The 26,297-nt window shown below is 42.8% G+C and overlaps 6 protein-coding genes across 6 annotated transcripts in view; 2 read left to right on the top strand and 4 right to left on the bottom strand.

The window, feature by feature from the left end:
* LOC126559740 (probable cytochrome P450 28a5) overlaps positions 1 to 11,724 on the top strand; it is a 149,762-nt gene extending 138,038 nt beyond the window's left edge. Inside the window, exon 9 of the mRNA XM_050215913.1 lies at positions 11,715 to 11,724. The gene's annotated coding sequence lies outside the window, so the exon portion shown is untranslated. The remainder of the gene's footprint in view (positions 1 to 11,714) is intronic.
* LOC126558602 (persulfide dioxygenase ETHE1, mitochondrial) overlaps positions 1 to 26,297 on the bottom strand; it is a 277,195-nt gene that overhangs the window by 165,643 nt on the left and 85,255 nt on the right. The window lies entirely within an intron of this gene.
* LOC126559190 (malignant T-cell-amplified sequence 1 homolog) overlaps positions 1 to 26,297 on the bottom strand; it is a 237,956-nt gene that overhangs the window by 131,118 nt on the left and 80,541 nt on the right. The gene's annotated exons all lie outside the window — the stretch shown is intronic.
* Positions 1 to 26,297, top strand: part of LOC126558983 (uncharacterized) — a 99,017-nt gene that overhangs the window by 38,973 nt on the left and 33,747 nt on the right. The window lies entirely within an intron of this gene.
* The window catches only part of LOC126557228 (uncharacterized), a 204,420-nt gene that overhangs the window by 34,507 nt on the left and 143,616 nt on the right, over positions 1 to 26,297 (bottom strand). The window lies entirely within an intron of this gene.
* LOC126557637 (uncharacterized) lies at positions 10,746 to 12,499 on the bottom strand. Its single transcript, XM_050213487.1, has 2 exons — positions 12,353 to 12,499; positions 10,746 to 12,272 (listed from the first exon to the last, which is right to left on the bottom strand). Exons 1-2 carry the CDS (start codon positions 12,497 to 12,499, stop codon positions 10,746 to 10,748), a joined length of 1,674 nt encoding a protein of 557 aa, XP_050069444.1.

The raw sequence follows: 26,297 nt of genomic DNA on the forward strand, positions 1-26,297 counted from the left end.
GTTTGCGGGATATTGTGGTTTTCAATCAATAATAGACCATCATCATGGGTTCGCTACCGTTTGCAAAGCCCTTGGCCATGAAATTTTTGCGTTTTCATCCATCATAACGTTGGGTCGGTATGTGTATGGGTGTGAACGTGTATGTAAGCTGTATGAAAATTTCGACTTTTCTCTCTCTCTATATACATCTCACCCACTGATACGGGCACCCACACAAATGCACCATTAAAAGGATTAGCACAGTTTCTCTCGTTTGCTCACGCTTTTCCACATTTTCTCGAGCTACATCCACACATTTGGGAGTGAGAAAATTCCGTACCGCCGGCAGAGATAACTAATGGATGGTGGAAAGAAGAGACCGGTTTTCAGTGAAACAGCTGTTTTTGGAACGCACTGTTGTTGTGCCACTCCTATCACTCACGAGCTCGTAGGCTGGATTCTCGCTCTCTCCCTCTCTCTTTTTCTTCTCTATGCTTACATTTAAGTAGACAAACACAGCATCTCTCACGCTCACTTTGGATCTAGTTTTCATGTCTCTTTATCTCATTTGTAAATTTTTGGGGTAATACGTGAGATGAATTTTTATATCTCTTTTGTAATAAATAAAGCACTTGTAACAAAAAAAAAAAAAAAACCCCATATAAATTAGGGGAGGAAGCTGTTTGTGTATTGTTTATATTTAGTAATTGTTCTTATATTATATTTAACATTTTTAAACTATGTAGCATTTTTTTGTTTTTTATTTGTAAATTGATTTTGTGTACGAATGTGTTTTTGTATGCGATGGGAAATGCTAGATTAATGATTTTGATTGGAAAATTAATTCTATTTGTTTTAGGCTGATTTTCTTTCTGCAAGTGTCAAAGTGTCATGTCAAAAATAGAAGCCAAACATCAAATATATAAGCAAGAAAAAATCGGAACAGAATAGAAAGCTCTAGTAAAACTCGGTTTCAATTTCACGTTTGGTTGCAAACGCGAAAGAGTTTCCCTTTCTGTTTACATATTATTTCCCAACCAGAACAACATCCTTTTTATTTTCAAACCTTCGTGAGAGCCTAGGAAGGTAAGTGAAATGTACGAAAATAAGAAGCAAAATGCAGATACTCAAACGAAAACACTTTAATTTCATCTGGTTACTTGGGAGTTTTACTTCTGATGATGGTACGGTTTCGAAGAAAGACTTGAGAAGTTATTGTCAAATCAAATACACCAAACAGTCGTCAACACACCAGAAAAAAATGCTCTAGAATCAAATCATTTGGGAATCGAGCTCATTTTACTGACGGTTTCTTGCGTTTTTTTCGCTGGAAATGTTATTTCGATTTCTTCCGTGCAGTTGCTTTTACTATTGCCAAAGTAATATGGCTCTTGTTCGTATGAGGAAAAGTGACATGTTTCGATATGACTTGCAGTAGTGGGACGACAATCACGTGTTTTTTTTGGACCACCCATTGGAGGTAGGAAAGCAAGTTGTTATTGAACCGTTCGAATGTAAAACGAATGCAAATGAAATGAAACGAAACTGAAGCTTGAAGCAGAAGGGCTTGAAAGGGTGGTGAGATGGTGGCGTCTATTTTGGTTAGATTTTATGAGGTACGGGAGCATGTTTTAAAGGTATCCAAGAATGACCTTTAAAACAGTTAGGACTATTACTGGACCATAAAATGCGCACATCTACGTCCACGAGAGAGAGAGAGAGAATTGGCACAAAAGAGCTTGAAATAAAAATCAAATATTTAAATTTTAATTTCTTAAGTTATAATTCACAAAACCGGTATATTTAATGTGTTAATTATTGTACTAAATTCCATCCCTGACACATCATTGCCACTACAAAATGCTGTTTCAATTACAAAATCACCAAACACGCTCTCATTAGCTAAAATCGATAAATTTTACCACCCTAAAATCGTACCGTTCTAAATGTTGTGGAACCATCATCGGTTTGAAGGCAGCAAAACCCAAACTAGTGTGTAACCCAGGTGTAGCAGCAGCAGGAGGTTGGAAACCTGCAAGCGAACATCCGGTGGTCGGCAATTTTCGTTTCGCTTCGATTGATTTATTGACACGTTTGCGATGCGCCGCGAGGCTCACGTTTACCCACCCGGGTTGCCCGGTCGTAAACGGTGTATTTTCTTTTTTTTTGGTACGTGTTTCAAAGAAGTACACCAGACTGATGATGGTCATCATCGATTGACTCGGCTCAACAAGGGGAGGAAAATCGAAGTACCAACAACGAACAAAAAGGGAATAAAAACAGTACAACATAAACACGCCACCAGGCGTCTCCATCGACCGGGAAGCAAGAGCATGGGTTGGTATGGGTATGGGTATGGGTGTGTGTGTGTGAGTACGCTGGAAAACATTCATAAAAATGGTTTCCAACTTTATCCATTGGTATATACACCAGCTGGCACGAAAAAGAAGAAATCAGGTGAAGAGTAAACCATCCTTCGTACCGAGAAGAAGTGAATGATGCGGAAACGATCGACGGTGGAAAAGTTTGTCATGTCCAATTTTTCCTGTTCCGTCCGCTCCCACAAACCCTGGTACGACTCCGTGGCTAAATCAAGGGTGGGTTTTTGTGTGCGGTTGTGTTGAATTAATTTACAATTTGTTGTAACGACAGTATTAAAACCGAAACGTCTTCTTCTGTCAGGGATCGTTGTCGCTATTACTGGACGACACCCGTATTGAAACCGCACACAAATTAGCTCAAGCGGCACATTGCGCTCAGGCGGGAACCGGTCGAGGTTGTGTGCAGAAGAAATTAAACTAAATGTAAAGAAAATGAGTGCAAACGGTGTTCCCCGAAACGTAGCCAAACCGTTTTGACCAACAAAGTGTAAATTGGTTTGACCAACAAAGTGTAAATTGGTGTGCGAGAGGAGCCAGTGGACGGTTCGTCTTACCGTTGCTTGCTGCCCTTAAGCGATCTTTGGTACACATTTCTCCGAACCGTACCATTCGAGTAGTGGAAGTTGATGGGAAACGTGTTGTTATGGCAATACTTTCCCTGCGTAACCTGTTTGAGTCGTTTTGCCGGTTTGCCTCGCTGTACACACATACACCTCCAAGCACTGTTGGCCCTCATACCATTCCCAACGGTATTCTCGTATGTTTAGTTTACGCCCTTGTCCACGGCACGCGGTATCGTGAGATTGACGTCTCATCGGATCATCGTGACTTCGTGTGTGTGTGTGTGTGTGTGTGTGTGTGTGTGTGTGTGTGTGTGTGTGTGTGTGTGTGTGTGTGTGTGTGTGTGTGTGTGTGTGTGTGTGTGTGTGTGTGTGTGTGTGTGTGTGTGTGTGTGTGTGTGTGTGTGTGTGTGTGTGTGTGTGTGTGTGTGTGTGTGTGTGTGTGTGTGTGTGTGTGTGTGTGTGTGTGTGTGTGTGTGTGTGTGTGTGTGTGTGTGTGTGTGTGTGTGTGTGTGTGTGTGTGTGTGTGTGTGTGTGTGTGTGTGTGTGTGTGTGTGTGTGTGTGTGTGTGTGTGTGTGTGTGTGTGTGTGTGTGTGTGTGTGTGTGTGTGTGTGTGTGTGTGTGTGTGTGTGTGTGTGTGTGTGTGTGTGTGTGTGTGTGTGTGTGTGTGTGTGTGTGTGTGTGTGTGTGTGTGTGTGTGTGTGTGTGTGTGTGTGTGTGTGTGTGTGTGTGTGTGTGTGTGTGTGTGTGTGTGTGTGTGTGTGTGTGTGTGTGTGTGTGTGTGTGTGTGTGTGTGTGTGTGTGTGTGTGTGTGTGTGTGTGTGTGTGTGTGTGTGTGTGTGTGTGTGTGTGTGTGTGTGTGTGTGTGTGTGTGTGTGTGTGTGTGTGTGTGTGTGTGTGTGTGTGTGTGTGTGTGTGTGTGTGTGTGTGTGTGTGTGTGTGTGTGTGTGTGTGTGTGTGTGTGTGTGTGTGTGTGTGTGTGTGTGTGTGTGTACCGAGCTAATGCCCAAACCATGCACAGTGTGAACACTAAAGGGAAGGGAAAGCGTTGAATGGGTTTTGCAAGACGCCAAGAGCACGATGGCAAACATGGACAGAGGTGGTAGCAGCGTCAAGCGTAAAGAAAGAAACGTAAATCCGTAAACGCAATCCCTCGGGAAAAGCCACTAAAATCTCGAACCGGTAAATATTTACACCAAGCTTAATTACGATCACAACGGGAGGGCTTGCCATACGCTTTGGTTTTCTGTACATGGACAGGTGTCTGTGTGTGTTTGTCCGTGTGCATGTTTCTCATGAAATCCGTCTTGGCAGGCAAGAGTGAAAAAATCAGTTCGAAGATAGCGTAGCGGAGCCCGTGTGGCCCGCTACGACCGACCGAAAGCGAAGTGATCTGTTGTTTGTGGTACAAATTGAAACTTAAATGAATCGTTTAAATGTGGTGTCTTTTCGAGATTTGGTTTTTTTTAATTCGTTGCTTTAACGCGCTCATTGTATGTGATAAGCTGTAAGCTGAATACGCTGATTAAATCAATCTTTTGTGTGACACTAACCGATTAATTTTAAATTCATTTTAAAATTTATGAAAATTCATAACAATTCATAAATACTGATAAGAGCATTCAAACAAGTAGAGCTCGGAACAAATAAAACATTACTTAATAATAATCATTTATTGATATAGCACTACAAATCGAAATTTAAAGCCTTTCATTTGATTTAGTCAGTTGAAATTTGGTCAAAATCCATAACTCCAGTAATAATGGCGGCCGATATTACATCAAAATGTCACAAAAAGTGCCAGTGGTGGCAGTCATGGCTTATACCCAATTGGCATTGATTTGAACAACATGCGCAAAAGGGCAGGCAATAGGAAAGGATCATTGAGTTTTGTAAAAACATAAAATTGAGATTCTGATTTTTGTATCAACTAAGTTTTTATTTTAGACACTTACTCTATTTTTTGGTGTATTGATTCTATAATCAAAAAGATTATTTTGAATCTCGTTTTATCATTCTGATGAAAACGTTTACAAAACATAATAGTTCATCAAATAAAACAATTCACCAATTCAAACAATAAACGTTTTCATTATTGAGCATGTCCAGAATAAGGCAATAAAGCAGGAAGCAAATGGAAATTGAAAGTATCGAAAGCATTAGTTAAAACATCGGATGTAAAGTTGGTCTTATCTTATTGACGATGCCAAGTTTTGTGAAGAGGTCCAAGTCTTGTGTTGAATTTATAGAAATAAGTCTACGAAATTGGTGCAAGTAGCAGAACAAGCCAACAGCAGCAGCAACACAGCAGGAACAACATCGGTGACAGCAACAGTGTAGAGGACGAAGTGCCTCCACCATCTCTGGATGAGTTTGCCAGCGTCATCAAGCAGCAAGCAACAAGGCTGCTGCTGGTGATGGACTGGCGGCCGAGCTCTTCAAGATGGGACCGGAGAGGCTTACCGTCGAAATGCACAAGCTGATCACGAGAATCTGGGCACAGGAAGAATTACCGGAGGAGTGCAAATTTGGCGTCATTAACCCAGTCTACAAAAAGGGGGACAGACTGGAATGCTCGAACTATCATGCCATTTCAGTCCATAATGCCTCCTATAAGACCCTGTCCCAGATCTTGTTCTGCAGACTTGCTCCCCTTGCTACAGATTTCGTTGGCAGCTACCAAGCGAGGTTTGTTGGAGGCAAATCCGCCACCGACCAAATCTGCACTCTTCGGCAGTTCCTCAACGATATCCAGATAGACAACGATATTCGTGGCACGATTCTCTACCGGTCTCTTCAATTTCTTGGCTTCGCTGATGACATTGACTGGTACCCGACTGAAACGTGAAGCAGCAAGAATTGGATTGATGATCAATGCGACGAAGACGAAATACCTGCTTAGTGAAAAACAGCGTGTTAGTCGACGACGACAACCTCGAGGTGGTAGAGGAGTTCTGTTATCTTGGGACTGTCGTAATTTCGGATAACGATGTCAGCAGCGAAATCGGGAGACGCATTGTTCAAGGGAGTCGTGCCTACTACGGCCTTCACCGTCTGCTGAGATCCAGAAGACTTCGAGATCGCACGAAATGTGAGATATATCGCACACTGATTCGCCCGGTGGTCCTACATGGCCACGAGTCTTGGACCATCCGAGCGGAGGATGCATACGCTCTTGGCGTGTTTGAGCGTCGCATCCTCCGGACCATCTTTGGCGGTATGTTCGAGCATGGAGTGTGGAGGAGAAGGATAAACCACGAGCTTGCTGAGCTATACGGAGAACCGGACATCCTGACGATAGCAAAGACCGTCAGGATACGATGGCTGGGGCATGTTATGAGGATACCGGACTCATGCCCCGCCAAGAAGGTATTCGTCAGCGACTCCCAGTTCGGCACGAGGCGTCGGGGAGCACAGCGAGTTCGTTGGCTGGATCAGGTGAAGGGTGACCTGTCGGAGATCGGGTTCCTACACGGATGGGAAGCTGCAGCCAAGGATCGAGCTTCCTGGAAATCTATTGATGTCCGGGCCTAGTCACGACGACGTGCTCTTTAAAATCATCCTGATCATGCAGGCCAACATGAGTGAGTGAGTGAGTGAGTGAAGTCTGCGAAACTACGAACAAACTACGAAACGATCAGTTAGTAGTACTGGATTTAAGCTCTATATACCTCAAGACTGTGACGGATAGCGGGGAAGCCAATGCCAATCTTCATAAATATGTAAATAACTGTTGACCATTTATAGGCTTTTAATTCCTAAAACTACATGCGTTTACATTAAACTATTGCTATTATGACTAGTACCGTGTTAAAACTATTCCTTAAATTTCTGTGTACAGATTGCTGATGCCAAAGAATCCAAATAGACGGTTCTGATGCAGTTTGTTAGCATTCCCGCCTGTTACGCGTGATACCACGTTTTGATTCTCGGTCGAGGAGCCATGGCATGGAGTGGTCTGATGGTAGAGGAGACAGCGGAACCGATCTTCACACAGCAAGATCAAATTCCATCCGGATCATTCCCTCGTACTGAGGAATGGTTCTTCTTCTTCTTGGCTCAACGACTCAATAGTCAATTCCTCACTACGGTGGGACGGTTCGGATTCGATTTGAACCCCGGGCCAGCCATTTGAAGACCGGCACCGTTGTCGCCTACACTATCGGGCCGCCCCGAGGAATGATTAGTAAATCTAGTAAATGGAGCGCCGGTAAATTATTATTTTGAAAGTGGCAACTCATTACTGAATCCCAGGAATAGTAGCAGAAAAATTTATCAACCAAGGGTTGTCAATAGCACTGCCGATCAAATCAATACAATCATCCGAAGACGTCAATAACGCGCTGAATGTGTCAATAAAACCAGTGAAAACCCTGTAATATTTCAATTATTGGCCTAATTGAAATTGACATACGACAGGCGACATTTATTGCACAGCAGTACATTTTATACAACGCTCCAAATATTAACTAATCCATTTTTTCTTCATCAGCTCATGCACACACTTATTGTTATCTTCAAGGGCGTCACAATGCGTCGATGTGCCGCACAAAACTGCGACGATGCATATGGACGGTGCATAAACCCGTTTGTCCCGCACTATCGCTGTTCGTAACCCCGAGCTCTTATTTATAACCGAAATTTCGAAAATTCCCTAAATCCCACCATTGCAGCACAATGCTACCGATCGGGTGTGAGATTGCAAAACAGGCACACTAACTAGCACACAGAAGATGAAGAAGAAGAAGATGCAGCAGTGTCGGTCGGAAGGCTTGCTTGCCTGCTGACGTGAACTAACGGAGGAGCATCGGAGCAAGTATGACTTGCTCTAACAAATTGGACGCAACACCCTGCCGCGATGCCGCCAGGCTGCCATGCCGAACTACGCTTTGTGTTTGCTAACCGAGCTAACGATTTAATTAGCATCGTCGGTGATTTTATTAATACCCTGTCTCCCAGCCGAACCGCACCGGGGCCAGCACACAAGCAACGGAGGAGATCACAGGAATGCATTTACTACGATGCCGTTTTTGGCGTCCGTTTGCAATGCATCGTGTGTTGACATTGTGATTAATGGATGGCACAAAACGCGCTGTTCGATTGAACCGACGAAGAAGAATCGATTGATGGCACCGTGAATATGCGCTCCGGTGCATAATTGGATGCAGAAAAAAAAACAAAATGTCGCCACTGTATGGGACATACTTGTTATTAGCTAGTTATACAGGAGAATGGAATATAGAAAAGACAATGAATGCAATTAAACCTTTTCGACTTTTGCCTTTTAATTTCACTAACCACAACCGATGCCCTGTGGTTTTGTAGCATATGGCACCCAATAGGCGAAGCACTTTGAATAACTTCCAGTTCCCCTGTATGGAACTGGCGATGTAGTACTGTGTGAACGGACAAACTGGATTTAATATGTAGCTCCAAAACCAACCATCCATTCACATTTGAAGCGAAGGAAAGAAGGGTGAAGCGTACTGTATGCAAAACGGAACCAGACCCAGAAGGGCTGTAAATTGTTACTAGCACAAACGGAAGTAAACTAACGTTGCCCATGGTAGTTGATAGTTGGCTGGCTTGATCAAGGCTCTCACAGTGCAATTGTTGGTCGATTGCCATCAATTCAGCTGCTCGTTACGTTTCTCTGCGATGCCGTGGGAATAGGTGCAAGTTGGTCGATTTGATGTGAAACGCACCCAAACTATGTTTTCACGCGCGCGCGCATGTATATGTGTGTGTGCATCTTGTACAGTGAAATGCTCGTGACCCGATGATTGGAAAATCGATAGTTAAAAGTCGTCACGAGGAAGTGGATTGCTGGAGGCTTTAGTTTGAAAGAGCGCTCTGGTTCTAATTTTAAAGCACTACTACCTCCTCTAGAATTGCATTCACAGTTTGGTTTCACTGTGCTGTCTAGGTTTGAAGAATAAAATGAAATGTATTTGGTATTTATATTTGCAAACGTGGCTTAATTTCATGATCAATAGCCTCACCAAAAGCTCACCATTTTCTGGAACGATTTAAACTGATTCAAATGCCGATTCAACCGCATCCCGTTCCATTAGAAATGCAACTCAACGCGGCATAGTAACTGCCAATTTGTTCTTACCAGCGCTTTTACCGTGCTTTTCCTTTACAAGCAGCAAAACCAAAGAACGACCCGTATTGAACACCGATCCGGCTTTCATCGAAGCAATGAGGCCATGAGAAATCTAAACCGACGACAGAACAAACAGTGCAATCGTATCGAACCATCGTTGAGCCCACCCCAACGTTCCTGGGGGGGATTTTACTGACCTCACCCTTACCCGGCTTACTTGAGACGATGAAATGCATACTAAAATATTCATACACTGATTGATTTATGCTCATTGCAGTGTGCACCGATCGTCGCATTCGGGCGTTTTTCGTTCGTCCAGCGGAACCGACCTTCTTATGTTCGTACACTTTATGCTCAGTCATTTCACAACCCTTACATTCTGTGAACATTGGTTCTTTGATCGAATGAAGCGCTACTGTGTGCTGGTACGAAGTATACAACCGACCTGGCGAAATATTTCCCCATCGATGGTGGAAAAGTTTTGCAATTGCTTCCCATTCGAAATGAAAGTCTTCAAGGATTCGTTCGTTCCCTTCTACAGGCAATCAGGTCGAAACTTAAGCAGCAAAGGTGAAGAAAAAAGCTAAAATAGTTCCCTTTTGCGAGGTGAAAATATTTCCGCTCGCATCAATCATCGATCGAGCGGTGTTAGTGTGGGGATTCCACGTAATATCCTATCAGATCATATTAATGTGAATTATTAAGCAGCCGATCCGGAGAAGTGTCGATTGCTCATAACGCATGCCACAAGGCCGGAGTAGAACCACACCACATTACGGGTGGAGATATTACTTTAAATGATTAAACCTCGTTTTCGTAGAACCAATAAATAAAGGATTGGTGAATTTGCTAAATTTCCTAGTCTTCCATTTTTAGAACTGCAGAGTCGCTTTTGATGCGTAATGTTGCTTGAAATAAATTGCACATTTTTTCTTGGAATGATGCATCCTCGCTTTCATTATTCGATGCAATGCAGTGTATTGTTTAGTTTACACTGGAAAGCTTTAGCCCCGAGAAGTTTACAATTCTGTGCTGGATGTGACTTTGAACAATTATCAGAAATATATTGGATTCGCAAAAAGAAACACTGCGCTTTATATAAATTTTAAGTATTTATATATGAATATTCCAAGAATTATTCCTTTGCTTTGAATAAATTCTGATGTACTCTACCAATTTTCTAGAGAATGTATTAAAATTGGAACTATCGACTGGTATATGTTCTTTTTTCAATGAAGTTTCAGTAAACCATGTCGACAAAAGGAAACAAATCCAAGAAAACATATTTTTTTGATTTGTTCTTGTCCTTAACAGAACAACCAAGGAAAGATATTTCATAACTGAAATATTGGCAATTTCGATCATCTACCCAGAATTTTTCAATATTCTTTTTGAATTGTTGCTTTATTGAAGAATTCCGCTTTCGTCTAGTCCATTTCGAAACATCTATCAATTGATACTCTACGTAATCACATCCACATCTATTCACATCCAGTGAGGGTATATTGGTTCTGGAAATGAATTTTTTTTTAAAGAAATCGAGCACAAAGTCTGCCCCCTTAGTAATGCGTTTTAGTTAATTCCGATACTGTTGGGCAAAAGTTGTAAAATATTAACTTTTTGCTCACAGTTTCAGGGTTACTTTAATCAAAAAATAAAACATCACGTACAAAATACTTTTAAACGTACAATTTTGAATGTCCCCGCAAAGTCTCTCACATGCCAGCAAACACATTCAACGCACCACCATTCAGCTGCCTTCGAGGATCATCGTACGATCTGGAACGCATCCTCACCGGTTTGGGAATTTTCTCCTCCGAGATACGGAAACACTTCCACAAACTGTACCGAATCTCGAGCGTGTCGAAGAACAGCTTACTGTCGTACCAGGAGATATGGTGCGGTGCATAACGATACTGTTCCCTCAGCGGTGGATTAAGACTCGGGGCATGATCGAACCGATTGTGCAGAACGCACGTTATGTACGCGTTCATCGATCTCGCCCGATGGATCCAGTTGATCAGTGTCATCACGGCCATTATGGTTGCATGGATACGGTTTGTGTGCTGTGGCTGATCGAACACCTCCTCAGCTTGGGTATTGATCGAATGGTAAAGAAACTTCTTCTGCACCCGTAGCAGTAAACAGCAGATAGCGGATGCGGTAAATCCACCCGGAACTTCGACGAGTAGCGTGCAGATCAGTTGATAGAACACCTCCAGGTTCATCTTGCGATGGCTGTGCAGCTCAATGGCTTGTAGCAGAACATGCTCCAGATGCACCCGCTGTTCCATGAGCAACTGTTGCAGGGGAGCAAAGTCGGTCGCCAGCTCAATCTCGTAGTACGTGTCCATGTGGAAAACGGCGGGTGATTGAAATTGGTCCGTGTTGTGATGACCACGGTCGAGCAATTTTGTTAGTACCTTGCAGGCCAATATACTCCTGGTAGGATCTTCGGATTCGATGCACTGTAGCAGATACTCCACTATGAAAGAGCTCACGTCGGAGGTTAGCTTTTGATTTCGTGGATCGTAAAGTATCATGTAGGAAGCGGCATACTCTACCGTGGACCCGAACTCGATTCGTGCCTCGTCTGACATGTCAGTGTCGAACACGAGCGGCAGCATCATGACGAAGAATCCATACCGATCGGCTACGGAGAGTAGTGGGACGAGATCCTTAAGACACTTTTCGAATCCACGCCGAAGTTCGTAAATTTGATTGCGACTCGTTCCGATCATCACGCTGGTATGGTAAAAGCGCAGCAACTTCGATAGCTCAGAATACTCGATCAACTCCCAACGCTGCGATACGATTACGTTCTGCAGTACGGAAAGAACGTGCCGTACCTGACCAATGTCGGAGAGCTGCAGAAACCGTTCCACACGATCGATCAGTTTCGATAGCATTGGAGCGGAAGGTGCTTGACACTCGAGCACAAACAACAATATCTCCACGCAAATAAATTCCACGTGCCAGAGGTTTTCTGTCTGTAGGAACTTCAGGATCGTGTCGATCAGCTCGCTAAGCATCTCCGGTACGAGCAGATCGATGGCGGACTGAAAAAGCACCTTCGCGTTCGCAAACGGCTCTCGCTGGCATCGCTTCAATGGGCTGGGCCGCAGCCGTAGATGTGCCACATAGTTCTGCACCAGTATGAGCGAACACTCGATGATAGCATCTCGGTCCGGTATGTACTGTATGATGGGCCGCCGGGATCTGGTAACGATTTTTTGCAGGATCTATATAAACAGCCATTGTGCACGGGGTAAAAGGCGATAAATTTGTTGCTTTCATTGCGTTCATTGTCTCAAGAGCTTACCTTTAATGCTCGCGTTTCTTGGATGTTGGGCGAACGGATGGTGGGATCCAGAAAGATTCCGCAGGATATTTTAAGCTGATCCACGAGTAAGCGCGTTTCGGCGGTGGTTAACTTTTTTCGGGAAAACAATGCCGAAAGTCTTCCCATTCCCGACAACAAAAGCAAATGCCAGATGCATTAGGCATCCGAGGTGTTTGTGTGCGTTTCTATATGTGTGTGTGTTTGTGTGTATTTGTTTGCGTGGTCGAGACACAAAACCTAAATATAGCCTACTTTATCTGCTAAGATTCAACAGGGGGACGGATGTAACTCACCGCCTTCTAAGTGCGCTTTGGGGCATAAATGTTTTCTTGAGCTTTTGAATTTAAAACGTGTGTATCACCCCGTCGTGTACCGGTAGCAGCAAACATTTTGCGTCTGTTTGAGTTATTGTACCGTAAAGAATGTCTGCCATTGTACTTTAAACAAGTGCCTGGTTTGCTTGGGACTGCGCAAAAAAAAAACGCAATTCACGTCGATGAGGGTTGACCGAAAACGGAAAAGCGTGCGACTGTGTGGAAGAGCATGAAAGCAAATGCTTGGACAATTTTCCTCCCAGCACTTTGCAAACAATTGTTTTGAAAGCAATCTGACAACGGCACTTACCCTCAAGTGGTCAACCCACTTCAGCGTGCCGGAGACAAACGCGTGTAAAATTCGGCAGCAGTCCCTTTGGACGTACAAGAAAAGCGACGGGAAGCGATGGAAGAAGAATGCTTTGGCCGCGCACACGTTGCTGGGAGGAAAATCTTCAACTCACATGCCAAATGTCCTTCCATCTGTTGTGTTTGATGATAGTGGTGTCGGAAGGGGCCATTCGAAGAAAACACCGGTTATCCTTGCCGATTCGAGCAGTTGTTTTTTGTATTGTTGTTGTTTTGCTCCCGAATGAGACGAAAAGCATTCGAGTAGAAAGTGACTGTGTCGAATGGAGTGAACTGAGAATCTGGCCAAAAAATTTAGACTGAGCAGAGACGAACAGGGTCACTCTCATACGCTCACGCATATTCTCACACCGTCTCACGTAGTGCAGTAGGATGTGTCTCTTTGCGGTAGCACTAAGTGCTCCCGATCCCGTGCACTAGAGCGATGTGCTCGAACGGGAGAAACGAAATTACTCAGGGAGCAAGTCAGCAGACTCGAGTATCGCTCGCATAACGAACTGGCGCGCGCCGTAACGGTGTGTGGCACGCGAATCCATTCGTTTGCGGCTCACCACCATCAGTTCGATTTCAGTGACGTTCAGTTTCGGTTCGTCGTCGAGCGGTCGAGCGGTCGTGAAAAAGGACGAGATACAAAAAAATAATCAGACCAACAGAGGCAAAAAAATAAGAAACAATACACGCACACCTAAACACGCATACACCTGTTTATGTATGTATGTGGTATGGATCGTTTCGCACACGGTTAGAGAGTTGAGAAGGAGTGACATTTTTGCTTCAAATTTCGAATAAGCAACGGAGCGGACGATTGAGCAAGCTTGAATAAAGAGTTAGACAGAATTGAGTGGAAAGTTTTAAAGTTGTGTATATTAGTGTGTCTGTGTATGTGTGTGTATGTATGTGTGAAAAGTGTGTGAAGTGATTTGCAACAGCTGATTACAAGAGGAAAGAAAACGAAACGGCAATGATTTCGGTGGAATGCAGACAAGATGTCTTCATTCTTTAATTATGCATGTTTAAGCTAAATCTATGGAAAAGCCGGGAAAATGGCAACGTTGGTACGTGTGGTGCGGTATACGGTGAGAAAGCAATGTGAAGTGAAAGAAAACTAACAACACCGAGATCAACTGATGCGCGGAAAACGATAACGCGTGACAACACGGGTAGGTTGTGTGCTTTATTTTGAATTTTACCACCGTCGTGCTCCATCCACGATGAAAGTGGTGTGTGCTTGTGTGGTGGTTATCTTGTAATAGTTTGCTTGCAAATGTGAGCAAAATATTGAATACCCTAAAATTGTGTTTCAGACGAAATATGCCTGCATCGGTAGTGTTGATGTAAATTACTCAATTCTGACGAGCTGCGACGGGCTGCTCGTGATGAAGCAATGAGTGATATCCATCCAGGAGTGTGTAATTAGTGTAACGATTAGTGGATGTGAAGGTACGAACCACACTCACACACAGTGTTTAGTAAACGCCCTGCCACACCCTGGTTATACCTTATTATAAACCGGTAGAAGCAGCGCGCAAAGCATGGTGTGTGTTCGTGTGTAAGTGTGTGTGTGTGTGTGTGCGTTTGTGCGCGTGTAGGTGAATAAAATAATCTAATCAAATATTCAACAATTATCGACCAACGGTTGGTCCGAAAGTTGGCAGCCCACGAAATCAAGAAGACCCGCCGTTGTTTCGGCTTGGTTGTGGTGAAATTGGTGCGTACCTGCCAGATGAACGGCTTTTGAAGGTTTAGTGTAAGAACGCACCGTGAAACAGTACATGCCAGTGAAACCCGTTAAGCCTTCAAACCATCACACAAAGAAAGGATTCCTCAACCGTGTAGCAGCAACAAAAGGAAAGGTTAAGTTTCGTTCGTTCTTCTCTAATAAGGGTACACAAGCAGGCGAAGGAGGTTAAAGCTTTTCACACATACAAACATTGGATGAGGATAAAAACAAAAGGTTCCACGATCGTTTTGAAGAAATGTGGATAAAAGGGTTCTTCATCCATGCAGGTCTCGGATGAGCGGATTCGGACTTTCTTCTTCATATCGCAGGTATCGCAAGTCGTTGGTGGTCAAAAACAAAAAAAAAGGGGTTAGGATAGCTAGTTCGTGGAACCGGAAATGGGATACTAATCACATCCCCTATCCTAAAGATAGCGGTGGCGAACTTTAAACGGAGGTTGGCTTCAACCATCGCACGACATAACACCAACGCTTCTAACTCCCACCTTTCGAGCGCGAACATCTCCAAAACCCACGATTCCTACCTAAGGACACGGGAGATGTGTTTGTTGGGATAGAATATCAAAGCATCTTCGTTACGTTCAACGTCTTTATCTTATAAGCCGGGGATAGCTGGGACGGTTAGGAAAAGCGGCGTCGATAGATACGGTTGCTTAAGTTTCGTGTTACAATTAGCAGACCGACCCAACCATCACGTCTTGTAGGAATGACCGTGCATATGTGTGTGCAGGCAACGCTCAACAACTTTCACGATTTCGAGCATTTTCATTATCTTGCTAGCGTAAGTGTCTTGTCGGTCTTGTCGGTAAGTGGAATGGAAGCGGTTTTGATTCGAAAACTTCATGGACTAGGCAACAGCCAGCAATGTGCCCTAGGGTCTGCTATATGTCTAGAGCAAAGGCAATGCGGTTCATCGAATGGAATAGCTGCACTTCAATAACGCTTCATTTGGTTTCAGATCTTCAACCTCCAACGGCCGGCGTTGTTTCGGTTCAAATTTTGGACACGTTCTAAAAATTAGAAGTGTCTCCCGTTCATTTCCTCCTTTCCGATTAGATCCGACCCTGATCCGTGTGGTGGGTACTTATGCGAAATGATCAGCTGATAGTTGGGAAAGAAAGCGAGGCTAGCGAAAGACAATCAAGCAAGTTGCTATCGCTGCTATCCGAGGTTGAATCGAAGTCGGTCTGCATTATCTCTACCATCCAGCTGCCATTGGGGTGTGGTTGGGTAGCCACCAATTGCCACCGGGCAAATGCTGTGGGATGGTCAACTCGATGCCTCACGGGCATGAACTCATGGCCCAGCGGGTACACAGCAGAAAAAGGGCAGTACTGTGCAAATGAACCACTTTCGGGGTAGCGTCGGATGATAAAGACATTGATAATGGGAATTGGGCACGGTCTCGTACAGAAACTGTATAACCCCATTTTGCCGACCGTAGCGCAAAGGCGAGATGTCGAAACAAGGTCAAACTGTGGACGACGCCTCGGGACGTATCGTAACGATCTGTCTTGATGTTTGTTGCTGTGGTGATTTCGCTCGTTGGTCGCTGGATGCCAGTGCTCTTGTGCACATTGGTACTGTAATAAGGTGATTTGTATTTTTCGGAGCAAATCTGTACGCTGCCTCGCCGGTTTGAAACATTGCTACGATGCACACGAGAACATTGAGAACTTTTGTTTGAAAGGATAAATGTGAAATAGTAAATGTTAAATAAAGAAGAAATTATTGCTGCAAATATTACGTTTTTACGAAATTCTTGACAACAGTAAAAGTCATATAAACTTTAAACAATTGAAATAATACATCTGAGAAGTCGGATCAATTCGTGCGTTAGAAATAAATGTTTTGTCTTTGATGTCGCGAAGCAAATTATTGATCCAAGTGGTTGGGAAAATGCTTCAGTTGGATGAATGTTTAATTTGCATTGGTAGAGTTTTGGGGAACGGAAAATTTTACATGAAATCATTTAATTAAATCTTGATGTTTTTAATTAACTTCTTGCACCGAAGTGGAACATAAAATCGATTGTATCAAGCGTGACATGATTGAAAATTATAGGTCGTTCTGTAAAAATTAATGACATGTTGTGAGTGATGCTAGAGAAAAAAGGAAAAGTAGGCTAAAACATAATAAACCTATTAAATGTTAACAATAAAACATTTGAAATGTTTTGCCATTATCTGCTTCATTTATCGAAAAGATTCATCAAGAGCGATCGTTAAGCTCAGGATGAGGAAATTAATTGGTTTTGATTTCCAAAAAGGCGGGTTTAATTTTTTTTTGTATTTACCATTAAGTATGACGGCACGTTGGCGTATTGTCGTCAGGCTGGAGTTTTTATCACTTAACATAATGTGGGACGATTTTTTAAATTAATTAGTTTTAAATAGTTGGACAAATTTCTATCAATCCACCACATTACTCTAGTCGTGTTTAGGAGTTCTTCAGTATTATTATAGTAAACTCAACATAAAGAACTTTGTCGATAGGGTTTTGTTACCTTTAAACTTCAATCTCAATCACGTGCAACACTGAAGAATGGTGAACGAACTGTACAGAAAGTATGCAATTTCTAGCTGCAACCACACTTTTTATTTAGTTTATTATATTTTCTTCATTTCGTTTTCTGGTTCTCATACCATCCTCGTTCAAACTGACCTTAGCTAATGGTATTAATCTAAAGTTTATTGGAACCACCGTGAGAGAGATCATAGCAAGAACTAACAACAAGAACGAAAAAAAAAAACTTTCCTTAAAAGTTTTGCCCGAAGATGACATAAGAACGATTGCAAGAGCAGTGCGCAGGAAGCAAACAGTTTCACAATTTTTGCTGTTGCAAGTGCGCTACACTCAAGAGACCGTGGGCAACAGTGAATCGACTGCAACGTTTTACCTTCAAAAGAGTTTTACCAGTCACGAGCAAGGAGCAAGTTTGATACGGCCCATCCCCGGTAAATACTATGAAAACATGGCTCCGTATGACTTCACTAGCAGCTGGTTCGCTGCACAATGTCGCAAAGTTATTGATTAAGTGAATGAGACACTTCATAAGTGCATTCGCGGAGTGACCCTTAGCTAGTTCAGTTTAGTTTGCTTTGCTGGATAGTTATCGTACATTTTTTTATGATTGCAGCTGCATGTTTTCGAATAACTGTGTACTCATTTTGTTTATTACAGTGTTAACTTTAAGCTATAAAAATCATTATAGCACAGAAACATAACAAAATCTTACCAGTGAAATTGATGGAGGCGCCTGGTAATGGATGGCTCATGATGGAGGCGCCTGATCTTTTACTAATTCCCTTTAGGCTCTGTTCAATAATTCAAATTATATTTATTATTTGGACTTGAAACCAACAGCAATAAACAGAAACTAGAAGCTTCTATATAAAATCTGCTTTTTTATATCTTATAAGTCACAATTCCATTTTTACAATGTTTAGTTATGTTGTTGTAATTGTTATCTTTCGAATCGATACCTTAAAAAACCGTTGCTTGTTTTGTTCTTCACTTACGTAATGGTTGTGTTACGTTCAGCTTAATACTATCCCACAATCATCCCATTTGTAGTGACGTAATTAAAACGTCCAGAACACAAAAAAAAACAACATCAAGAGAAACATTGGAAAATTATGATAAAATATTCTCCACACAAGAAATAGAGTAACCGAAGAGGGAACCGACGCTTCTCCTTACCAAAGCTCGTTAGGTCACGATAAAAATGCTTAGAGGAAGAAGAAGGAAAAAACAGCGTCTCCATCTCGGGTAAAAAACGACGACAGTAGTTTTTCCTTGTCAAACAAACGGCACTATCGCTTATCAGTTGATCGAACAGCTTTTTCCCCTTCGTTAAACAAGTCGTTTCGATGATGGGCTTAAGGTAGAGCGAACGCCATAAAAAGCGTGCTTTAGCTTGAGCACAATTTGCTTCAGGGGGTGGAAATAGTGAGCAAAATAAAAAGAAAAAAGTATAACCAACTCACCCTCAAAGTCAGTCGCTTAGAAAAAGATGTCGTGACCGACGTACCGGTACCGGCAGTTTGGTCGGTGGTCGGTGCGCATCCATCCATCGATGATTGCGAACGTCATATTGAACAGGACACAGCCGCGGTCGCTGGAAATGATCGTTCGTTCGGGGCCACTCGGCCAGAGTATTTTTGAGCTTGACCAAGCGAGACACGAACAGCGAAAATGGCGATACGAAACAACTGCCCCATTAAGTGGCAGCAGGTTATGTTTATTACACAATATTTTTACGATGATGGATTATGACAATCTGCAGGACGCGTGGCAAAGGGCAAAACACAGACACACACACACGCACCCACACACGCACACCGTGCCACTGTTGGGATGAAGGAAGGACAACGCAAGCACTTACGTCCAATCGACACAAACCATTTGTTTAAAGCTCCGGCCTGGCTGTGGGGTGCGGTTTTGATTGATTTATTGATTGTTGTGTCGACAAAGAGAGCTTTGTCAGCTTAAAACTAGAAGTGCACTTTTCAAATGTCATGGTTTAAGTAGGGAACCCAAGGAACTCGAGCCAAATGTTTCACACTGTCACTCTGTAAGTTTGATTGGTTAAAATTAAAATAATATCTTGATAATAAACTGCAAAAATGTCTATACCGTAACTAATGTGGGTTTATAAACTCCTCCTTCGATATAAATTACCCACTGACACGTACCGCAAAACTGCGTCTAAATTTCCACCCGGAAAATAATCAACGGAGCACGGGTGTTTGATTTGATTACCGCTGATGTTATTACTTTTGGCACTCGGTCAATGATCGAACGGGCGCATCGCAAGCTGCGCTCGGCCGGTACACAAAAAATTTGCTGCAATCGTAAATTTATTTACGAAAGGTTTATATGGACGTAGCGTAGACAACGCAGACAGTGATGGGTTCATATTCGATTAGTTTGTTCCGTGAGCTGAAGAACCAGAGCACGAACACACTTTGCCCATCTGTACGTGCGCGCTGGAAGCTGACGGTTGATGATGATCATGATTACGATTATTATTGTTGCAACGTGCATGATGTGGTCGGTCCTCAACTAGGTCAATGCGATCGTTTAATGCCGACATGTGGTGCTTCTGGAATTAATTGCAGGATTATGACCCTGTAATAATTCTAGTTCGACGCGTTATCCGCATGCAATTTTCATTTTACGTTAGCCTTATGCAACTGCGTCACATCAAATGCTTCTTCTGTTACCGGGCTATTGGCGGATGGTAGTCGAACAGGGTTCTGGTGTTTTGAAATAATAGCACACAAAAGCCCACAAAATCCTTTGGAAATCCCAATTTTGCAAAAGCATTCTATCGATTGACCTACGTTTCTTGAACGATATGCGTACAATGTGATCCAACCCACATCGTAACTGATTCTAGACGTTTCGACATCTTGTTTGATGTGTCTATTATTTTTTTGTCTTCGTTTGTCTAAAAGATCCGAGACAAATATACAACCATTTCCGTGCGGCTTAAAGGTTCTTAGGAAGCTCTTATAGATAATAGTTTCGGAAGACATCGTCCCTTTTTCTTTCGCTGCAAAGCACTTCCTATGCGAAGGCCCCGAAAATCATTACGAAAATCTATCGAATACCCTTGTCGGTCTGCCTTGTCTTGTTTTCCCTGGCACCTTCCGCTCGCTCTGAATCTGAACGAGTTTGTCAACAACATCTTCGTTAGTTTACTTCCACCGTGATAGTTCCGGCGCAACCCAATTCGTCGTTCATCATCACCGATGTCTCTGGCAATTCAGCATCGGCAAAAGGGTGTAAGGATCGTTAGCACGACGGATGTGGTGTGTAGCTCGTTTTTGATTTTCGCTTTGCTCGACGATGGTCACAAATCCATTCCGAAAGCAAAAAGCACCCATCATTATTATGATAATCTGTGCTGTCCCAAAGACAAACCCGGTGAGAGACCACTGTAGGAAGCACTGAGGGTCCGGGACGGGACCGAAACCTCGAGTGAATGATTTCGAGGCAAATTAGTTTGCTGTGGGATCTTTTGTTTCCCACGAGAGACAAAATCCGAACGATTTCACCACATTCCCTTTGCTTAATGCGTAGAAAAGGGTGTAGGATTGGAAAAAAAAACGAGACGAAAAATGGCACCAGGACGACCTTTTGCTTAGTGTTGTCCCTCATCAAAAGTCGGTTTCCGGTCGCGATTGGGCCAGCCAGTCTGTAACGACGGAAACCTTCTTTTACTTCCGTTACCATTGGTCATTCTTTCGTGGAGCGTAATGGTAAAGGTGCAATTTATCTTTATACCAGAATAAAACAGAGAGAGTGAGAGAGAGAGGGATTGAGAAAGTTGAAACGGTGCTTCATCTTCTTCAAAATAATCAAAAATAAAAAGGAAGTCGACGGAAAACAATTCCCGAGTGAGATCATGTTTGTGATGATGCAAATGCAAGCAAACATGTCTCGGTTTGGTTTCGTCCTTGTTTAGGATTCTTCACCATATGTCGTATGTGTTGTGTACGGAATGAACAAATAAGAAACGTATCAATTGTCATTATGCATATCTTCTTCTTTATCTTGGCTTAGCGTGACCTGTTAGGACACGCTGGCCATCGAACGGCTTATGAGCCTTATGAAATGAAGCAAAATATTGTTCAACTTTAAGTTCAGTTCAACTATCTAAAATTATTTAGTAAGGTTTCAAAATAAATTATGCCACAAAATATGAAGCTCAATAACCGAACGAATGAATCGGTGAATGTATATTATTACGACTACTTCTCGACTATGTCGAATTTAAAGCAACCTCAAGAAAGCACTAGAATTTGACAGGTCACTACGTAAAATATAGAGAAACCTTATTCTGTGATAAGTAAGTGTTGGAAAGTAGTAACATTAGCATATTTATCGCTCTGCACATCTCAACGCCCAACAACGAGGTCGTGGCCGTCGTCCGCAACACTCAACACCCAGGCCATGGGGTGGCATAAATCAATGAAAGTCAATGTCTTATCTTTCGAAGCACGAAAGCGAACATTGTAAGGACCAAACCGGTTCGGATGCAAATGAGCGACATCTTGCCATGGTGGGGGCTTGAATGGTCGGGAGCGGAGTTTCAAACGGTTCCATACATTATACCACGGGCATCGAACATCAAGCGGGGAGTTATCAGTTCTGCATCTGCCACAACCACGTCCCTCAAATCTCAATAGTTCATCTTGACCGTAATCTCCACCATCAACCCCAAGATCACACAAAGCAGTTTTTGTTATTTTTTTTTGCACGTCTTGCAAAAATAACGTCAAACGTTGGGTAATTTAACCTTCGGTGGCCTCAATTTGGGTAAGCCAAAGAACAAGCCGATCAAGTGGTGAACTTTGCGCGAAGATGCTTAAAATTGCTTCGCTTGCAACACAGGGACACGAACGCTTGCAGAACAGCACATGATGCCTTTGCAATCGATGGAAGTATTGATCCACTAGTCCAACGGATAGGGGCATGCACGTCAGGTCAATTGATTGGCAAAAGCCTTCGAGGCATTCGCCACACGGTTGTGTTTTTTGAAACTAGATGAAACATGTCACCCACTTGATGAAGGATTCGAGTTCTTCAAAACTCGTTTGATATACCACACCAGAGCAGTAGAGACTTGAAGTAGAGACAAACAAAAATGGAGAGAGTTCCGAAAATATTCACTTCGATTGATTTTTTGACGCACTCGTGATATCGATCTATTGTTATCCCATTTAAGACCCATTTTGGCGATGAAGCGAGATAGCTAAACGAGAGAGAGAGAGAGAACGAGAGACCCTGTAGTGACTACGAATGACAAAAGAGGAAAGAAAATGGAGATAGGTAAAGATCGCACGATACACGTTACACGGACGCACTCGACACTAGAAGAAACTGCCTATAAAAAGATCAAACCCCCATTAGACTTTATTTTTAGCACTAAATAAAACTCTTTCCATGGCCTCTTACCCTACTGGCCGCACTGGCTGGCTTTCCCAGACACACACACACACAGTCATCTTTTGTGCTGTCTCTTTCTGTCTCTTCCTCGGCGCTTTCTTTTTCCGAACCCCTTTTCCACCACCGACCTCCATCGCCCTTTTTCGCAAGAATCGGAGCCAAAAACCGTTGCGTGAAGCTGGTTAAAAATAATACACTCATCAACTGATAGACCTGCACATTCTACCGGTGATACCGTTAAGCGGTTGCTCCAGGCAACACACGGAAGGAAATGGGACGGAGCGGATTCACTACCGACGACGGGGTTTTCCACGCTGCCGGTCAGGTTTCAGCGGTAGCGTGATGGCGCTCGCACGGTCGTGTCGTCCATTCGATCGTTTTTTGGTAAGGGAGAATGCAGCGAATTCCACACCTCAAAGAAAAACAGGTGTACATGGCTACCTTCCCAGACCTCCCTCCCGAGCGCGTCTTCCTTCTCCGCACTTCTCTATTCGGGTTCCTGGTTCCCCTGGCGGAACCGCGCATTTGCACACCTTTTACGGTTGATGTGATCCGGGTGATGAAATAAAATTTTCACCCCTTCCTGTGCACCAGCTTCTCTAACGTGTACTAACACACTGTGAGTATGTTGTCAAACTGAACCAGTGACAGGGCTTAGTCGTACACGTGGTTTTATGGCAAACACGGGACACGATTTTTTTCTCCGTTCAATCGATACACCGAGCACAGCCGATAGTCGATCTAGTTGACTCGTGAGTGAGTGAGTGAGCGGGAAGCGAGCAGTAAGAAAAATTTCCCATTGAAAAAGAGAGTTACGCTTGTGAGCACAGGAGGATTATTTTGGAATTGAATCGTTTGCTTCGGGGGATGTTGTTGTCTGCCATTCTATAGATTACGGTCGGCTTTCGGGTGGAATGGTCGCTGTCACCATAAGCCAGCGCGGGGTGGACGAGGTTTTCGGTGTGTATTGCGCGACGGTAATTGCAACGCGACCGTAATAGATATCCCTTGTTCGGAGGTTTGGGCGTAGGGCACCGCCCTGGGTAAAGCTTTTGGGATATTTTTAATGGCTACCTGGTGCTTCTGCAGGTTTTCCCGGACATTGTTGGGAAATTGTTTTCTTCTGCTTTGGGCAGAATGGGGAATGGGGGCGTAGTTCTGGGAGTTCCCTTAATGTCATGTGGATGAGAAGATAATCCCGGGAAAATGGATTTCTCGAACACAAAGTCGATGAAGAGGTCTGTAGATTGGTGGAAAGGAGATCAAGGTGGATGGATAGGGTGGTGATGTGAAGTGTATTTCTGAAAATTCCAATTCTAAAGCGTTTGAGAAGCTTTGTTTGATTTATTGGGAAAGTTTTTTGTTGCTGTTGGTGTTTTGTTTCAGCTGCAGTTACTCACAATTTAATGAACCGACGCGAAAGATTAGTCGTTAGGTACTTTCTTTAATTACAACGAAGGTCGTTAAATGTTGTCTTCGAAGCAATAATTAAGTGAATAATAGAGTACATGAGAAGTTATGACAATTTTGGGGATAAAAATATTCAAAAGCGATTGTATTGTGTCTGTTGAACTTTAAAACACTTTAATAAAATAGATAAACATTGGAAAAAGCATGAAAATTCAATAGCAGGTGGGCAGAGACAGTATTGGAACCGATCTCCACATGGTGGGATCGAGTATAGAATCCCGACTGGACCGTTTCTTTCTACGATGCCATTAAAATGGATGCCAAGACCAATCCATTCAACCATGTGAAGTCGCTGAATTAAAAAAATGTTTCTCTGAAGCTTTCACAATTAAAGCTCACAGTTTACACCGGGTTCTCTTGCAACATGGCGACTACTGTTTACAGGAATGTTACCCCTATTGTATGTAATATTTCAGAATTTTCACGTGGTTTGTTTGCCATAAAAAAATGAAAAATAGCCCAACTGCATGTCTGATCGTAAGGCACAATGAAACTTAATTTCGCACTCGAGTAAATATACATACATACATTTTCAGACCCTTGCATCAGAAGACACCGACACATACAGAGTGCTGAGCGCAAGCTGTGTTAGTAAATAGATCCATCATTTTGACACGAGCTTGGCTAGATGGAATGAAGTACAGTAGCATCGTGCCGACCGGAATCAATCTCCGCTCTGATGCATTTTTTGGCCAAAACGTGAGCGCGATCGCTTCTAACCGGAAGCCACAGCCAACTTTATGTGCAAGAGAGTTGATTGTGGTGTTTCTCGTGCAGGTTTTGGTGGTTGTTGTGGCGTTGTGGCAAAGTTCAGTATCCTGTAGCTGTCTGGCGAATGGGTTGGTGGTATTATAAGAATGAAGTTAGTGAAGCGTTACATAAATGCGAACAATAATAGACACACACACACACACAGATACGTAAAACGATTTCCTTGAATGCAGTTGGTGCGGTGAATGCTTGGTATCGTTGCGTTATATGTAGTATAAATGATCATTTTTTGTTGATGTGAAACTTAGATTACTTTTTTTCTATTTACAGGTGCAGTTTTTTTGAAAAAGGGTCATCGATCCCGATTTGAACAGGTACCTTATCTAACTAGCTCTTTGTTAAGGCCGGGCTACATTGATCGTACTCGCAAGCGTAATTTTTATATTCACTAGCGCATCTGGCGGCGACCAGCGCAAGCTAGATGTGGGTATAATTTAAGTGCCAAAATTATTCATGCTTGGTGTCTCATCAATTTTCGACCAGGCTGTCTGTATGCCGTTTGACATGTTGATCAAAATCAATAAATTGCTACAGGTCAGGACGCCGAGTACTGCGGGGCAAATCGTCATTTCATGATCCTGGAATGAAAAAGAAAATTCAGTTAAATACTTCCCTTTTTTAATTTAAATTAAAACAACAGAAAGGTCGACAATCGCGTGATAATTCGGTCATGCTAGCCGTCACACCGGAACCACAGTGATAATAATAACACGTGCTATTTTTATATTAAATGTATACAAATAGGCCGGTAAATTTTGCTTACAATTTTATAAAAAAAAAAGTTCTACCAAGCAATATGACAAAGCCGTTCCTCATGAATAAAAAAACTCGCTCTATACTAAAAACCGCTACAATACCAAAACGAACAACCAGTTTCACACACTCTGCAATGTAGTTTAAATGATGAAATAGATGGACAAACCCTACAACAAATTATTTAAGCACTTGTGAAACCTACAAACACTACATTTTTCAATAAAATGTTCAGCTCAATTGCGGCCCCGAGCCGAGCCGGCGATTCACAGACAACAGTTCACACACACACACACACAATTTTCGTTAAAAACAGTTGTACTTACTATTTTTTCATTGCGTCCACTGCTTCCTGCTTGTTCCATGGCTAGAAATACAATATGTATGTTAAATTACCACATATTTTCAAAAAAACATACACGACAAAATATCGAACATACTCACCGAGCTGTTTGTTTACTGGTTTGTGATCAAAATTATAGGCTCCTCGACCCAAAACGCTTTTTGACAGATAAATTATACCAGCCTCTAGCTTCGACCCGCCGCCG

This window comes from Anopheles maculipalpis, chromosome 2RL (genome assembly GCF_943734695.1).
Source record: "Anopheles maculipalpis chromosome 2RL, idAnoMacuDA_375_x, whole genome shotgun sequence".
Classification (NCBI taxonomy): Eukaryota; Metazoa; Arthropoda; class Insecta; order Diptera; family Culicidae; genus Anopheles; species Anopheles maculipalpis.